The sequence below is a fragment of the Stegastes partitus genome, unplaced genomic scaffold (assembly GCF_000690725.1).
Source record: "Stegastes partitus isolate 25-593 unplaced genomic scaffold, Stegastes_partitus-1.0.2 Scaffold85, whole genome shotgun sequence".
Lineage (NCBI taxonomy): Eukaryota > Metazoa > Chordata > Actinopteri > Pomacentridae > Stegastes > Stegastes partitus.
The window spans coordinates 627,150-645,778 of NW_007577816.1; the positions used below are offsets into that span (position 1 = coordinate 627,150).

At 39.1% G+C, this 18,629-nt stretch overlaps 1 protein-coding gene across 1 annotated transcript in view; it reads left to right on the forward strand.

Annotated features, from left to right (window-relative positions):
- Nucleotides 1–18,629, forward strand: part of LOC103353833 (CUB and sushi domain-containing protein 3) — a 218,033-nt gene that overhangs the window by 86,659 nt on the left and 112,745 nt on the right. The window contains exons 20-30 of the mRNA XM_008276992.1: nt 1,378–1,593; nt 2,983–3,171; nt 4,033–4,202; nt 5,437–5,593; nt 7,598–7,789; nt 9,197–9,323; nt 10,622–10,824; nt 12,383–12,574; nt 14,054–14,192; nt 15,544–15,731; nt 16,092–16,286. Of these exons, the coding sequence (XP_008275214.1) occupies nt 1,378–1,593; nt 2,983–3,171; nt 4,033–4,202; nt 5,437–5,593; nt 7,598–7,789; nt 9,197–9,323; nt 10,622–10,824; nt 12,383–12,574; nt 14,054–14,192; nt 15,544–15,731; nt 16,092–16,286 (1,968 nt within the window). The remainder of the gene's footprint in view (nt 1–1,377; nt 1,594–2,982; nt 3,172–4,032; nt 4,203–5,436; nt 5,594–7,597; nt 7,790–9,196; nt 9,324–10,621; nt 10,825–12,382; nt 12,575–14,053; nt 14,193–15,543; nt 15,732–16,091; nt 16,287–18,629) is intronic.

Genomic DNA, 18,629 nt, shown 5'->3' on the forward strand with positions numbered 1-18,629 from the left:
ATAGACTGGCGACATGTCCAGGGTGTCCCCTGCCTTTGCCCTAAGTTGGCTGAGATAAGCTCCAGCCCCCCATGACCCTAGTGAGGATTAAGTGGTGTATAGATAATGGATGGATGGAATTTTCATTATATTGATGAGTTGCATTAGGATTTCTCTTTTCTGCTTGAGAAAAACACATTAACTCTTCATATGAGAAAACAGATAATGAATCGTTTTTTCATGGCACTGATTTCCCTTTTGTATTTTTACCTGTTGGCTGTTTACTGGAAAACATTTTCCTCTTTAGGGATGGTAGCTATCTCACGTTTCCATTCTTTAACACCAGCGTCCTGTACCTGCTGTATGACAGAGTTGGGAAGTCGCCTCACAGGGATGGCTCTTGATTAATTGATCATTTGCCTTTTCTGCTCTGTAATATAATTGCCATTTTACTGAGCACAATCAATCATTTCCCTTTCTGATTTATTTTAAGGCCATTTGGGACTTTCTTTATTAAGTGAGCTCAACGATGTGGAGGACATTATAGACATTTTTGAACAGATTCAACAGATGGCATTGAAATGGCAGCACTGATTGTTCTGTAAAGCAGCCAACTGGCCATCATGGAGGAAAGAGGTTGTTATTGGATCTGAGTTACAGTATGGTAGAATAGAAATGTACAAATCATACAGTTTACAGACATAGATTGTAAAACATTAGCTGTTTGTTGGTAGAAAATATGGAATCATTTTGACCAATCTGAATGCAATTTATAGATTCTCCTTGCTGCCATGGATAATCGATAATAGTTTGTTGTTATGTGAATTTTTGTCACTAGCCACACATTTTACAAATAAAAAAATGCCAAAGAAATACTGAGAAATGCTCATACATAGGTGAAAGGGCCATTTTTTTTTCATTACAACTCCCCCCTCCTCAAAAAAATAGAAGCTGTAAAAATTACACATTTTTAGTTGCACATTTTTTCTACTTATTTAGCAATTAGCATTTTATTCTTTTTTGTCTTTTTTAAGTTCACCATTTTTGTTTCAGAATGACTATTTTAGTATGATTCATTTTAGTATTCTCATTCCCTACTTGCTGCTTAAAATATTTATTTAATAAATGAAAAATGCATTGTGTAGATGGATGTCTTACTCATGATAATGACATTTGGAATTAATAGCTCTATTCACGTTTTGTTTGAGGTCACCGCATTCAGTTTTTGACTGTGACCCTAATTTTAAGCAACAATTCAATTTGTTAACCTTATAAGTCAGATTGAACATGGAAAAAAAAAAAAAAAATGAATTGCATATTTCTTAAGGCTGTCTCTGCCTCTCTATTTCTGATTTTTTTCAGAGCATCTCTAACACTTGCTACGTTTTCTCCTCCAAGGTGTCCAGTTCACTTTTCACTCCTTCCACCTCGAGGATCACCATGACTACCTTCTGATAACGGAAAACGGCAGCTTCGCTCAGCCACTGGCTCGGCTCACTGGCTCAGAGAGGCCTGCGCGGGTTAATGCCGGTCTGTATGGGAACTTCAAGGCCCAGCTACGCTTCATTTCTGACTTTTCCATTTCGCTGCAGGGATTCAACATCTCCTTCTCGGGTAAGAAAGGCACATGTGGGTTCTATCTGTAGGAGGATTGCAGGGGGTGGGGGGTGGTATTGGTACGTTTATAGACAGGATGGTTGGTAATTTTTTTTAATGGAGGAAAGAGGGTGAATTGTGTGGAGGAGGAAGAAGGGAGGAGTAAGGGTGCTAAAAATGTGGTGGGTGGAGTTGTTAAGGACGGGTGGAAACCAAAGAAGAAAGGCAGTGACGGGCAGACAGTAGAAAGACAGTTCTTTCAACAATGAGATCAAAAGCACTAAGCCTCTCTAATGCATGCAGGAAGTAACATGTGAGGAGTGATTTGTCGGTCAGAACGGGAACAGGCTTAAGGTAGACCATGCCTCAGGCCTGTGGCGATTACAGGAGGATAATTACGAGACAACGGAGTCCTGCAGGTAGAGGATGTCTGACCACGATGAGAATGATCATCAAAGCATAACATGGGGGCCGGTATCCTGAGGACGGAGAAGACAGCAGGGCAAAGGGGGCTTTACAGAAATAATGGGCCCCCCATACAGACCAGGAAATGTAGAATTAGATAGAGGGTACAGATGTGAGGCCTAGGGAGGAAGACGGAGAGCAACGAAGGAGATGAGACAGATGGTGATGCTGAGTGAACAGGGTTGATGGAGAGGGCGGAGAGAAAGTGACGGAGGGAGAAACATAGTAAAGTGAAAAAAGCAGAGAGAGAGAGAGAGAGAGAGAGAGAGAGAAGGCCTGCTTCATGAGCATTCTGGCTAAATGTTTGCCTGCTGTTCGCTGAAGTGAAGAATAACTTATGCAGCCATGAATATTCATGAGCTTAATTTCGGAGTGTGTGTGTGTGTATGTGTGTCCTTGCATGCTCTGTAATTAGCATCTATAGATTTTCCGATTAGAATTAATTTTTTAACCTTTTACGACCTTTGATGAAAGTCTGCCCATGCTCGGGCCACGTCCTAAAGTAAAGCGATGCTGTAATGTTTTGCTGAAATCAATAGGCTTACATAGTTCTGCATACTGCCAGATGCAGACAGCGAGAGAAATGTCGATGAGAGTAAGACCTTACTCTTGTTATGCAGCCTGAGTCGCATCTTCTGAGCTTATAAGGCCACCAACAACCCGTGTATAAAAATAATGCACAGAGGGCGGCCTAGTTTTTAGAGAGCCCATCCTTCATCTGGACGTTCTGGATTCAACCTTTCTGCACACATCCCAACCTCAGGAAATGTCCTTGAGCAGAACTGTTAATCCCAACAAACTCAGATTGCTTTCTGTGGCTGAACACGCACTCTTCCTTGCAGGGAGCAAGAGAACAGACCAAGGGTTATTATCAAAGTCAAGTTTTCTACCAGAAACAATCTTGAACAAGAACAATGTTGCGTCTGATCTTTTGGTTTGCAGAGTACAATCTCGAACCCTGTCAGGACCCTGGAACGCCTCGGTTTGGCTGGCACACAGGCTCTAAGTTTGGCATCGGTGATTCGCTGGCGTTCTACTGCAACACTGGCTACCGTCTGCAGGGGGCAAGGGAGATCGTATGCTTGGGAGGTGGCCGCCGCATGTGGAGTGCCCCTCTGCCAAGGTGTGTGGGTACGTGGTCAGCTGCTTTTATTCTGTTTCCTTTCCTGTTTGTGTATGTGCATTGCAGAATTTAGGCAATGTCATCTTTTAAATATATTTAGCACAGATATAAACTTTTTAGTAGGCATTCAAGAACTCAGTGGAATTAGATTTGCTTAAGTAGAGTACAATTAAAAGCTCAGACCTGTGATTAAATGATGTAAGCTGTGAGGTTACAACTATCCTGGGAGATTTATTTTTTGCTGAAGGTTGCTCAAGGGCAGGTCAAGGGAGAGGAGTTTAGAGATGATAGCGCTGCACATTTTAAGACATGACTCCAGAGATCTGGACAGTTCATACCAGAGGCATCGTGTCTTTTAGGTTACCATCAGAGAGCTTCACATGTTTTTGAGCTTTGATGCCCTTCTTCCAAACAAATAAAGTAAAAGTGTTGGTGCACGTGAATCATGCAGAGAAATGCGCACCACATACCGATGTCCCTCCCATTCAAAGTCTATCATTTGCTCTGTACTTGTTGATTCAGAGCAGTTAATTCTGGAAAGCAATCCTCTGCTGTTTTGTCTTGGCAAGAAAGCCACTGGATGTTTTACACGGAGCATTTAATAGTCTACTCACAGTTTCATAATGTGTCAGTGCCAGTTGGTAATGATTATTATGATACTAAAGTAATAAAAAGGGATGGGCACTTGGGATGAGTACGATCATCCAAATAAGACATTTGAATTATACCTTTATCTCTTTAGTAACCTGCTAATGAACCAGTTATGTGATGTTTATTAGTTTTAGTGAATTTATTTCAAATCCGTTCTTGCAGTGCATGTTGTTGTGTAACTGATTATGCCTGTTGTCTGTGTCTTTGTTTTCTTGCAGCGGAGTGTGGCTCGACAGTCTCCAACAATGAAGGAACTCTTTTGTCTCCAAACTATCCGATGAACTATGACAACAGCCACGAGTGTGTGTACAGCATCCAGGTCCAAACAGGCAAAGGCATTAATATAACAGCTAGCACCTTTCAGCTTGCACAAGGTGACATACTTAAGGTAAAGACTATTCATTTGCTCTTCTGTGTTGACAGAAAACAGATCACCAAGGAATAAACTGAGAGCTGGTGTTAGTCAAGTCAGTTTGTGCCATTATTTTTCAACTTGTGTTGAAGTTTTAGAGCAAGGTTTGGTGATTTTTATCATGTACAACATGGGAGACTCAAGAATGGATTTAGTGGAAAAGCACCAGGCGGAATGCAGAATTGTTTTGTCTTAGAAGTCAGAGCAAAGGCCAAACAACAGCAGCAACAGCATCAGCATCCTGTTAGGACAGAAAGGATTCATTTCTTCCCTCAAGGGCATTTGAACAGTTTTAGTAAGCACCACAGATGTGATGTAAATGACTGTGTAGTCCCACTTCACATCTGGAATGCACTCTTTTTGGGATGCAGATGTCTTGTCTAATGCTCCAATTAACAGCATTGTAGCCTACTATCAGGGTTTCTAGTAATGGAGTGGTGCAGGCAGTAATCTCTTGTACTTAGGCATTTTTGTGAATATTTGAAATGTGGAAAGGCATGCTTAGAGAGGGAGCTAAATTGCCTTGAAGGAACGGAAAAAAAAAAAAATCCAAAACAGACTGCCTTAGTAGTATTTCAAAGACGAACCCACAGCCTTTTATTTCATTTCTTGTTATTTCTCAGATGTCAATCAGGAAGGATTAGATATACAGCTAGAAAAAGGGATGCTCTTCAACAAATAATTTCCGTTAGGTATGTGGATAAAAAAAATATAAATATCTTTGATGAAAAAGAATAAGTGAAGATTAGAAACGCAATTACGTTTTGTAAAGTCCACAAAACCATAAAAAAAACCCTGTAACAATATTAACCTTTGCTTGGGGAAAGGACATTTTTAAACAATTATTGGATTTTAATACCTTAAATTCTTAAAAAAAACAAACAAAAACACAATAGTTGGTTAATATCTGCTAAAATAATTCCAAAGCTTAAAGAAAAAAAAAAAAAAAAGATGCATTTTTTAAAAAAATTTGACACCCTTGTTAACTCTACAGATGCACAGTATCAGTTCAATGGGAAGAATTACAGTCACTGCAATCTAATTTTCACATTTCATTTAGGACATTAGTTTTACAATAGACATACCATGTAAAGCAGGATATATTGTACTAATAGCTCCTTTTTAATTGTTGCTCTCTTTCTTCAGTATTAATATTTAATTCTCAATATAAGTGGAAAAACTCTCTATGCTCCTTTCTGTCTCCGATTAGCTGTATGATGGCAAGGATGGTGCAGCTCCCCTCCTTGGCACCTACACAGGCACGTTGATGCAAGGTCTGTCCCTCACCAGCACTTCCAACTATCTGTGGCTGGAATTCTACTCTGACGAAGAGACAACTGCAGCGGGGTTCCAGCTCATATACCACAGTAAGTCACATTTCATTTCCCTGGGGGAGGAGGGCCCTAAAGCTTTTCCAAATGAGCGAATTTAGCCTCACTTCAGGAGCCAGGCATTTCAAGAAGCAGAATTTAAAAGAAAATTTTAATTGACCCTCACCCTTCTTCACTGTGTCTTTCACTGTCAGGGTATCCATTAAACACAGCATGGTGTTTCTGCTTCGTTCCTGCAGAAAAATTAGCTTTTTTCTTCCCTTCCTTTCTCTCCCTCTGTCTCTCTCTATGTGAATCCCTTTACCGTCTTTTATTTTTCTCTCCACTCCTGCAATTAGTGTCCATGCCTGCCTAACAGTACCTTGTTAAAACAGGTGAATTATTGTTGGGACTGTTTGAAATCACTGGGCCTGTGTGTGTGTGTGTGTGTGTGTGTTAGCAATGTGTATGTGCAGGCACTGTAAACAGTGTGTGCCTCTACATATGCGTGAGTGCATGTGTGTATTGAAAGTTTCGGACACTGCTGTAAGTGGGCCAATAATAGATGGGTTTTGTTTCTGCCCCTAATTGGCTTGCTGACTGTGTGTTGTTGCTAACCATTTCTAATTTATTATTGTGACGAGAGAATGTTTTGGTGACACTGCATTTTGCCATCCAATTTAAAGTGTTTTTGTGTTTCACCTGCAATTGAGCTCTTTGAATTCTTTTAGTTCAGCCGTGGGTTTTCGAAGACCGAATTCAACATACAGTAGTTGGCGGAAGTTCTGTTTTGATTTCTAAACAGTTTTGAACTTTTAAACAGTTTTTAAAGTTTTGTACCAACTTACAGTTACTAGCCTGCAACTTTCGCTGTGATAATTACACTAAATGTGCCAGGTACTAGCAGTAACACCAACCTTTATTTGTTTATTTATTTATTTTTTTAGAAGAGAATGCAGTTCGGCAAGGATTTGAGGATTTAGATCCTGACAGACCTGCAAAACTAATAACAAAATGTACATTAATCAGAAATGTGTGCTCATTTGCAACAATAAAATAAATTGTCATCTGTGTCTAAATACAACTGCAATTAGCTTAATTACAAGCTGCCTTTTGAGTTACAGAATTAGCCATAATTAGGTGTCACATAATTGGATTTCATCTGTAATTTTTTTCTCGGGATGTGCACAAGGTGAAAGGCATAATGTACGCCAGTGCCCTTTATTCATCTGAAAGTGCGGTTTTCACATGGTCTTTTCTACCAGAATGAATAGCCCTTTTCAACTTGGAGAGGATTGACTGATGTATGAACAGCAAGAGGGCAAGGAGAAGGTGGGATATGGTCAGTTTAAATCTTGTCTGAACATGAAATCTGATCATGTTTTCATGACTCCTCTACCAAAAGTGCTGAGGTAATTTTCTAAATGTGAGCAGTAACTGCTGGAGATTTATACTGGGCATGACACTTGTAATACTACCATAACATCTGGCATGGGCATGGACCTTGCTGTGAGAAGAGACGATAAATCAGCACTGCTGGGTTTATGTGCGGCCACTGTTGCTGCATAGCAGAACACTTACGTTTAGCACCTGAGCGAGAGGATCATATATAAAGGCCATGGTCAAGTTCACACACGGTGAGCTAAAGAGTTATTGCAACATTTTCTTCTTTGTGACTTGTTTATTTAATTTCTTCTGAAATACCCCGAAGTGTTCCTAGTGGATGGGCTATTTCTCAGTTGTAGTAAATGTCCACACTTGATTGAGCATTTAATTGCTAATGTCTAATTGTGGTCGCTGTCCAAAAGGAATATTTAATTGCCAAGTAATATAATGGAACTGTACGCCCTCAACTGTGCTGAACCGGAAATTAATTCTCAATGCTCAATCAATACCCCTGTACAATACTGATAGATGGGAAAATGGCACAGTTTCACCAAATGATGTTTCTCCAGTGGTCTTGGTTAATTGTTCATATGTAGTTCTGTGTTAGTATTAATGATCTTCATGTTATGTCATTCTTTTCTGCTCTTTTTTCCCCTGCTAATTGTACTTGCCCAGGTTTTGAGCTGTCCCACTGTGATGATCCAGGTGTGCCACAGTTTGGCTTTAAAATCAGTGACCAGGGTCACTTTGCTGGAAGTGCTATCACATTTGGCTGTGACCAAGGTTACACTCTGCACGGCAGTGGCATACTGAAGTGCATGACTGGTGAGAGAAGAGCATGGGACAACCATCTGCCATCATGTATAGGTAAAACTTTCTGCCTATGTCTACGCACTGCTTTTTCTCTGTCACAGTTTTTAGTTGAAGTTATCGTATCTGTCATATGGTCCGCCTCTCTTTCACACTGTTTGCAGCTTACATTATTATAGTATTTATAATAGGCATGCTGTCACCGTTGCTCAGCTAGGTGTTAATCCTAAGGGCTTATCTCAATATAATTTCTTCTTCATTGAACTGCACTGAAAGAAGATACACTGCTGTCATCTTATAAGATATAACAATATAATCACCCTGATGTGTTTTTTTTGTGAATCATTGATCTTTGCGTTTTTGATGCACAACTGTCTGTATAGAATGAATGAATGCTATAGTGGAGAAGGCCGAATCCCTATTGAACTGTCACTGCTGCTCCGATTCAGTTTCATTTGCAAAATATGTAATTTAAATGTTTTAATCAACAAGCAATTTGTCACACACTTTCTCAAAGAAAAGGCATAATTATCAGAGTATTTGTATCATACTGGGTCATGGACATGAAAAACAGTCTTGGCTGTGCTTTCATATTCAGAACATGCTGAGACAGAAAGATAGAGAAATGATAAAGCTATTACCTGCATGCTGCTCAAGACTGCAAGGTGTTGTGAAGCAGTGTCTGTTTCTTGATGTCTAGCAGTGATGGATTAGGGTAAAAAAATGATTTACAAATTCCAGACGTGTGCAGAATTGCACTTTAAATGCCACTGTGTTCTATTGCCTTTTTCCAAGAAACATTGTGGCATGTTCAATACAATGACCTCAAAAAAATCTGTCTATTGATTAACTGTTTAACAGTGCTAGATCATTGAATGATCAATATCAATAGTGAGCTTTGTATCTGTGAGCTGAATGTGAATAGAGCTTCTGGCCATTTCTCCTGGGCCACATCCTGGCTCCTGTCAAGGACTTTTACATTTGCCCAGTGTTATGATACTGATTATAGCCCACCACTGTAGCATTCTAATGCAATTTTCCTATTAATTAAGTGCCGTTTATTTTGTATTATAGATGGCAAGATGATAACCAGGGGAGAGACAACATAGAGTAGATGATAAGATATTCCTTTAGTCATTATCATTTGTAGCAGTGTCCTCCCTGCAGTGCCCGGCCTATATATTCTCTGGACACAGTCTGTTTAAAGTTAATTAATGACATCAGTAGGAGGCACATAGTACTTGGAGACCAAACAGGCATTGCGACTGTGAGTACGATTACCTGTTTGCATTGTTCATTTTTAACTTAAACTTGGCTTATTGTAGCATCTGTGCTGCAGTGAGCTTGCATTTTCTTTCTAATTTCACAAGCACGTGACTCCTATTTGGTTTGTGTGAATTTACAATTTTCTTTTTTTTTTATTTATTTTTTTAATGTGTTGTAATTTTTTGTGTTTGCATGCAGCGGAGTGTGGTGGCAGTTTTAAGGGTGAATCCACTGGGCGCATCCTCTCTCCTGGATACCCCTTTCCATATGACAACAACCTAAGATGCACCTGGACAATTGAGGTCAACTCAGGCAACATTGTCAGGTAACTCCAGTTGCCAAGATATGTACTTGCATTTATGAACATACTGTACTGTATATCCAGTAGAAAATGAAAAATTGTTTGCTATTGTATTCATCTAGCGTACTATTCATAACCGTGTAGACAATCATAAGTGAGGATGTTGCTCGTTTTTATATTTTGCTCTTGTTTTATTGTACTTATTAGTCATTAGGCTTTTTTTTCCTTAAAAAAAAAAAAAACAGGACCCGAGTACAGATTTCATACCAGTAACATGTGAATGTGAGCTGGCATGACGAATAAAATTCCTTGAATCCTTGAATCCTTAATTAAGATGTGCAATAACTTATCCAAACATGCAAACTGCAGTGACAAAAAGCAAACAAACAAAAAACAAAACATAGAGTTGGGCCTCTGCATTCTTAATCCTATAAGGACACTTTATATTAGGAGTAAATTTAAATAAACAAAGGCAGAGTACAACCCTCAGTGGATTTGTGTGATAAAACTAGAGGGACTTTGATTGACATTATCCAAAAACACAGTTTATGCAAAATGACATACACATGGCGTAAAAATTGGACTGTGGGGCGCTGATGTAAATTCATCTTAAATTAACTGAAGTCATCTAACTTGACATCCTAAAATGTTTTCATGAGATGTTGTAAAGTTCAGTTAGGCTTTTAAAAATGAAAAATGCTCCTCTAAAGTTCGTTGTCATCAAGAGAAACCGCCTGCAGCAGCTCCATTATCAGTGATTGGGAGAGGGACTTTGTAGACACTGTGACAGCACCCAGGAGAATTTTCCTGGGACATGGAAGCATTTTTTTTGGTTGAAAGCTCCTCATATTACTGTGAAATAAAACCCATTTGGGCTTAGAGGTCGAAGTAAACATGGTATGATTTCATAAAGTTAGCCGCACATTCTTTGTCAGAAGAGCTGCTGCAGGCCATCTCTTGATGAGATTGCAGATAAGTCTGTGGCAGAAATTGATTGATGACCCCAAATCTCAGCTGAAATGCCCAAAACCATCAGGACACTCTAGATCGATTTCTCTTTTGAAACATAATTTCACCATGCCAAGTTCAGTGTTTTGCTGGACTTCTTGTAAACATTTGTTATGTTTGGAATTCAGAATTATGCAAGTGAAGACGGACATTATTAGTTCAACAAAACATAAATGACTAAACTGCTGTCGAACCGGTCTGATTGCATCTCAGTGTCACTGACCATATGCAAAGTAATACAGTGATTTGACTGAAACTGACAGAACTGAACTCCAGCCAAACTGAGCCAACAATCTCTTATTGACCCCTTTCAGCCTGCAGTTTCTTGCATTCGACACAGAAGCTTCCCATGACATCCTGAAGGTCTGGGATGGGCCTCCAGAGAATGAGATGTCCCTGAAGGAGGTTAGCGGCTCGCTGCTGCCTGAAGGAATCCACTCCACTCTCAACATAGTTACCATTCAGTTCGAGACGGACTTTTACATCACCAAGTCTGGTTTTGCTATTGACTTCTCAAGTGAGTACATTCTTCCAACTTGTGGTGTAACTGTGGCCATATATTGTCATTTGCTTGCTTTTAGAGAGAGCATTAAAGAGTTAAAAATCGTCAGGTTTATCATGTAAATTATATTTATTTTATTTTCACAATGTAACGACTGAAATTTTCATTGCCAACAAATATGGTGCACCACCATATCTATACAAGGAACATCATCACACCAGTGGACTGCGTGTGAAAAGTGTGTTGAATTCCAGTCTGATTAATTCCGTCCTCTTCCTTTCATATCCTGCAGATCTCTGCATTTTGTATGATCCCCATTCTCTTAATGAGCGATGAAAGGCCCAGATATTTTACATTTTATTCGCTGTCTCTTTTGCTGCACTCATTGCTGTAATTCTTACCCAGGCTTTGTTTTCTGTTGATGACTAGTGTCAAAACTAAGCACCTTAAAAAATGCTGAACAAAAAGCTCCTTTATGATGAGTTTGTAAATGCCTTTGGTTTCAGCCATGGAGAACAACACAGCCATGGGAGTCTAATGTAAAATCAATTATACAGGATTCACTGCCCTCAAAATGTAATCGATTCTGCAGATACATACTGTACTTAAATACCCTGTTTACCTGAGGCTACTGGTTTTCAGAACCAAAGAAGAAATGTGGAGGAAAGAATGATAATAATAATAATAGTCTTGTCAGGCGGCCCTCAGTTATTTTATTGATGATACAGTACTGTAAAATATACCCTTATTGTAGTTTAGACTTTGTCTGATAGTGGAATCTCTTCTACAAGCTACACAACAGAAGAGCCACATTCATAATCTGGTTAATGTTAATTAAAACATGTGCATTCTTTCTTCAGTTATTGACAACATCTTGTGGATAGTAACTATAATTCTGAGGATGAAGCTATGTTTCTATGGATCTTTTATGTAGATTTGAGCTTCAGTGTCTCTTTGTTACAATGTGTATTATAATCCATTGTTTCACAGATGGTAAATATACAGTTCTTCAAACTTCAATTTTTCTGCGCTTCCGAATCACAATCCTATGTTTCTAACTGTGTCATATATTAATCATACCACATACAATATTATCAGCATTACCTCATAATTTCACATTTTTTTCTTGGTATATAATGTTGGATGTATTTGTATTTTCAGAGAACTAAAAAAACCAGCACAAAACTGCAATAAACTTAACAGTGTTAAGTCTCTCAATAAAGTCTGTCGAGATGGAATATTTGAAGAATCCATCAGATTTTACCAGATCATTCTCGACGCTCTGGGCTGCTGCACAGCTGCTTTTTAGGGAGACAGATTAGGAAAACATGGCAGGGTTTTGATATCAGTTAGCAATCTGCTCTGTGCTGTAACTGTGTTTGAGCTACAGTTTCTGCCTAACAGCTGTCTACCTTGTGATGTGAAGTGCTATGTACCTATACATGCTGTCTTCTGCACTTATTGATTAACTGTACGTGGGATCCACGTAAGCGTCTGTTATATATGTATGAGTCACACGTGTGTGTGTGTGTGTGTGTGTGTGTGTGTGTGTGTGTGTGTGTTAAACCTTTAGGTTCGCTAGCGACAGCCTGCAGAGATCCAGGTATCCCCATGAATGGCAGTCGCAACGGAGAAGGGCGGGAGCCCGGTGACTCTGTGACCTTCTCTTGTGATCCGGGATATGAATTGCAGGGAGAGAGCAGAATCACCTGCATCCAAGTGGAAAATAGATACTACTGGCAACCCAGCCCTCCAAGCTGCATTGGTGAGAGAGAGGGGGGAAGATAGTGTGAGCTAGAGAGAGAAGGAGGATGTGTGGAGGAGATAGAGAGCAGTGGACTGAAGGAGGGAGGTGTAGGGGATCAAAGGAAAGATGGTGAAGCAGGAGAGAGGAAGTTTGTGTAAATTGTAAATGGTTGCAGCCAAGACTGCAATTCTTACTCACTGATGTCCTAAAATATGTGTAGGATCAACCAGACTCTTCACATATGTTTGACTTGTTACCAGCTGTCAAGTGGACAAATCCACTATTGTTGCTGGTTAAAGAGGAAGGAGTGTTCTACGGTCTCCTAACACCTTGTCTTATTAGAGCTTAACAACTAATTATTTTAAAAATGCAGTTAGAAATAATTACACAAGTAAGTCTTCGAAACCTACATATTCTTGAGTTGCTGCCAATAGGTCGAACAGAGCTTCTTCTGTTTTTTTTTTTTTAAAGCTAGCCAGAAAAGATGTAGGCACTTGCAGGTCTTGTAGTATAATTACAAGATCACACAACTTAGCATAATGTAATGACACCAAAGATAGTGAAAACTTGATGTAAATGTCAGCTGTTCTTACTAAACCAAAAAAAAAGCAACACAGTCACAGTTTGTGAACACTTTGTTATAATTACAGCTGTTAGTTTATATAACAAATTCCGCAAATGACAAAGCAGTTTGTCAGGCTTCAGGATTTACGCACAAAGAAGATCCCTTGACATGCTGAGGCACTAAAAAATGTCATTAAAATCACATAATCATCATCCATCCAGTTAAATCCTGAAGCAGACAGTCCTATGTTTGTTACTTGATTGTCAGTTAAACTGTTTAGTTTATCTCCTATATTCTTGTAGTCTCAGTGAGAGCCAGGAATCTTGTACTGTAGCATTAATTGGTTCAAAAAAAAAGAAAAAAATACTTAAACCAAGAGGCAATCAAAAATGTTCAACCTTTGGGCATCTGTCTGTTTGAAAAGTGACAAACGCAGAAATCCAAGCTGTTGCATAGGTAATTGCTCGTTGGAAAATATTGCTTTTTGTTATCAAATTAAATATTTGTTCTCAATATTTATCTTTTTATGTGACTCTGAAATGTAGAACTATACAATATATGTTTTGTTGATGTATCTTCTAAGGTTGCTGAGCTGACTTGTTGAACTGAATAAATACCTCAAGTGTCATAAAAACAGCTAATGTAGTCATAGTGCAGAGATAAAATGGTCTATTGTAATGCACTGATTCTTGGCTCGATGTCGCCGCAGTACCTGATTCATTTTGCTGTTGGAGGCCAGCAAAGGTTATAGAATTTGAGTCAATTATATTTAATGACCTACATGCAGTCATTCCTTATCCGTCTGAAATTCTGTTCAGATTACCTGAAGACGTTTGCAGGAACATTGAAAGACTTTTTGTGCACAATGTGTCTTTTTCATCTATCTCTCCTTTCTTTTCTTTTTTCTTTTTTTTTTTTTTAAATTTCTCAAGCTCCTTGTGGTGGGAATGTGACTGGCTCTTCTGGATTCATCCTCTCTCCCAACTACCCACATCCCTACCCACACAGCAAAGACTGTGACTGGCTCATTGCAGTTCACTCTGACTATGTCATTTCCTTGGCTTTCATCAGGTAATATGACTACATCATACATTAAAACCTAGGAGGTCGATCACTTGTTAGGGAACAAATCTGGGAATTTGACTTTTTCATTGGGTATGAAAAGCCAGACAGATTTAAAAAACACCAAGGATGTTGAAAACACAGTTTTGTCCCTGAAGTACATGGTCCAGTAGCTTACAGGATGAAGCTTTCCCTAAACCGGTGGTATGTTTGTAACCTGCCTGAGACAGAATGGACTCAGTTCTCAGTGGATGCACAGCAGCTCAGGTTGTGCCTTGGAATTGCTTGTTTTCTGCAGTGGAACCAGCTATAACATCATGGTATTGAGCAAAGTTGGCCATGTGTGTGAAGCAGAGGGCCTGAGTTTGAGTCCAGGTGTGTTGGGAGATAGGGGGAAGGCAGCGATGCCTCTACAGACACCTAGAAGTCAGGTATTCCAGCCACCTGACTGAAATGTGGTGGAACAGGATAATTTCTAGACTTGTGGATGAAAACTGCATGGCAGAATTGTGATACGAGTGCAGCTCATTTCCTGTGCCGAATAATACTCAGACCCTAAGCTTTACATTATTAATTGCAATCTAAGCATATGTAGCAGAAATACCAACAGAGCTAGCTCACAGATGCGCCTGAGGGCAATTTTCATGGGCAGTTTTCTTTTGACAGTTGAGTCTTATTTTTATAGTCATTTCATGAGGGGTTGGAGAAGGAGCAGAGGTACGCTGGCGTCTTCTGTACTCCCACACACTTTCCCTGTTCTCGAGGTGAAGGAGAAAAAGTCGCCATGTTTCTTTTTCAACTTTGTCCTTCAAAACAAACATCTAATAGAGTTAGCACAATGCTGGTTTATCTCTTGGGAATGCAAAATGAAAGGATGGAGTTATGATTTTAAATTGGAGTTGCCTTGATCCAACTCAAATGCAATTATCTCCAAGCTATTTACATTTTTGTCATAAACCATGCTCATTATTTTGAAAACAAATGCTCCCCTCTCTCTCTCTCTCTTTCTCTCTCTCTCTCTCACTGCAGCATGTGATTTGATATACAGCGCTACAATATGAAACGATCTTTTCACACTGCATTGCCATTGCCGTCTGGGAAGATTTTGTGCCACTGCAGTGTCACAACAATTTAATCTCTTCTCACCTCTTGGGGGAGATATCTTTTTTTATCTCTTTGTCTGGAGATGCAAAACAAATCGCTTGGCATGACTCACTTCTAGCATTGCAGTGCGCACTCTCATTTTGAAACCCTAATGCATTCTAAATCTCTCATACAATCTGTACAATCTGGTGGTTAAGACTTGGCAAAATAATAACTGTTTTATCTTTCATTTGTCTGTTTCTTTCGCTTGTCACAGCTTCAGTATTGAGCCCAACTATGATTTCTTGTACATCTATGATGGGCCAGACAGCAGTGCTCATCTGATTGGCAGTTTTCAAGACAGTAAACTTCCTGAGAAGATTGAGAGCACTTCCAACTTCATGTACTTGGCATTTCGTAGCGATGGCTCTGTGAGCTACACTGGCTTTCATTTGGAATACAAAGGTACGAACAAGGCGTGTGCAAGCGAGATTCTGTATTATGTGTTTTCACTGAATATGTTGCTGTATTACAGCAGGGGGTTTAGTTTGGTACATAAATAAATGAATTAGAAGTCATTTCTTTGAAGTGTGATACTGTACACAGTTACATTTTTGCATTTGTGAGAAAAGCCCATGATTTAGTAATAAACATTTCCACGTGTTTACCATATTAATTCATTTTTATTATCGTAGTTTTGTTAAGTTAAACAGACTCTTGCAGTCTTGCATGCATGTTTATACTTACATGCCTCACTGGAAACTCTTGTTTTAGACAGTTGTCAGAGTTATAAAAGATTTGTTTTGTGTTTTCTTTGATTGGCAGCAAAACTGCGGGAGGCGTGTTTTGATCCAGGGAATGTGATGAATGGCACTAGAATGGGTACTGACTACAAGCTGGGATCTATGGTGACATTTCATTGCGAGGCTGGCTACCTGCTGCAGGGCTATTCTACTCTGACATGTGTCATGGGCAACAGCAAGAGACCAGAGTGGGACAGAGCCAAACCAAACTGTCAAGGTAAGAGGCAGCATTCTGGCAGTTACAGAAGGCCTGAGTAGCAAAACACTGCACTCCAGCTGTTTGGTCAATATTTGATACTATATGATACCAGGAAAGAGCTGTGTTAAAAGAAAGTGAAAGGCGTTGCACGGTTCTCTCGTTGAATGCAAGAGAAGCAAACTCAGGAGACACAGAACGTACACCTGTCTGTCAGTAAGGTTGTGTGCTTGTGTTTTTTGTTTTTGGATATCAGAAGGTAAATTACATTCAGTTTGGAAACATGTTTTATCAGCATTAATACAGTTATCCCTTCTCTACAATACCCAGTCAAATACTAAATATAGTTTTCAGCAGCTGATACCTATTTAATCACATTAGATTAGTTTCCTTTCTGGCAAAAAGCACTAAGACCTCCAGAATCTGCATATGCATGTGTTGTTTACGGTTATTGATTGATTGTCCCATTAATCTAGAAGTAAACTTACCTACAGCATAAAACCTGCAGTTCTAATTAATGTAAGCAGACTAAAAGGAATGCTTGGTGAGTATTAATACATTCATGATATGCATGGCCCTGACTTTGCAAAAATCTTAATGGGAAGGTAAAATAAAAGAAACTAATTACTGAAAGTATAAAGGCTTAAATGTTTCTTTTGTGTATTGAGTACCAGTTCTGTAGAATGTGTTAACTAAAAGTAGTTGAATCAACCACTTATAGTCTTAAAGTGGCTGAATAATAGTCAGTTTTATGGTTTAGTTAATCCATTCCACCATCCATTGCGATGAATATAATATACGTTATTATAGTTTTGATTATTTATATCCAAATTTGCAGTGCAGGTATGTCATAGAGCATTGCGTCCCAGTGTTAAGGAAGAAAAGAAGTGAAAAAAATGTGTCATTATAACGACCCAGTGCTCCTCTCTCCAGAAGCATTACACCATTTTTAGTATTTGTCAAAGTATTTAATCTGCCAAGGTTAAATTAGAATTCAGCTTTCATTTTCAGCAGTGGGGAACAGGAGCACCAACTCTCACACCAGGGAGCTATTCATTACGTTTACTGTTGGCACCTGTGTAACTTGCCAGAGCAGCCCTGGGGTTATGTGCTTTACCAAAGGGTCCATCAGCATCTCTCCGTTAAGTATTTTCACTTTGAGACCAAATCTGAACTGATGACTTAACTATCTAAAGGCCAAATGTAATGGCCCAAGCTGCCCCAGCATATGGCCATGTTCTGCACCTTTACTTTATTTAGCAATTAGCTGAATGTGGCAATGTTTCCCAAACAAGCAATACATGTCAACTTTATTGGCCAGTGATATCATATCACATAAACTGTATATTGGCAATTATAATGAGCATATCGCATATATGTGAAAGATATGCTGTTGCCATGGTGTTTCTTTTTCACCACAGAGCATCGACACATTTATTTTCTGACACTAAAATTACCTGCTGAGTACATAGCCAGCTCTCATTAATATAAGTAATTATTCAGTGTTTTTTTTTTTCTTCCCCTATAGCAATTATGAAGTCTATGGAATGCAACAACATAAATAAATGTTCTCCTCACACACACACACAGAAAGTTATTTTATACTTGAATATTGATATTGATAACCGCCTCAAAAAGCCGGTATTGGTTGGAATCAAGTTCTGACTCTGGGTGTGTTTGTCATGTTTTACATTTCCAGCGAATTCATCGTTTGTTGTCTGCATTTTAACATTTCACCCACTAAAATCAGTACATTAGAGTGTTGGTAGATTAATGGTTCCATTATCTCCTCTATGTCTGCCTAAATCAAGAGGATTGGAGGGCTGTTTCAGTATCCTTCAAATATAATCAGTTAAACATCTAAAAACACATGGCATTCTAACATTTTTACCAGGCATCATATAAAAAGAAGACACATCATATGAAAATGTTGTTGGTTTTTGGACTTTTGAGTCCTCATGACAACTTAAATCGTAATGCATGCAGGGATGTGGATTGATTTCAGCAATAACTCACCTTTTTTTCAGCATTTAAGTTGTTCCTGCTTGTTAGTCTTTTACAGAACACAAAGTGATTGGTTTTCCAGTATACCTGTTTCTCCGTAACACTTCTCTTTGCTGTCATGGGGAAACCATCAACGCATATCTTGAGATTCCCTTCCTTTCCTTGGTGCTGCTCTCACCTGCTGCAGATTGGCAGTGCTCTGTGCTCTCCTTCCCACGAGCAACCTTCTCAAATTCCTCACCCACATCAAAACTCTGTCTCCCAGTCTGTCTGACAAATCAGCTTGAATTAGAGTCCCTCTTGCTGTCATCACATATGTTTGATTACTTGGCTCTTGCTACTCGGATAAATTGCTGATCC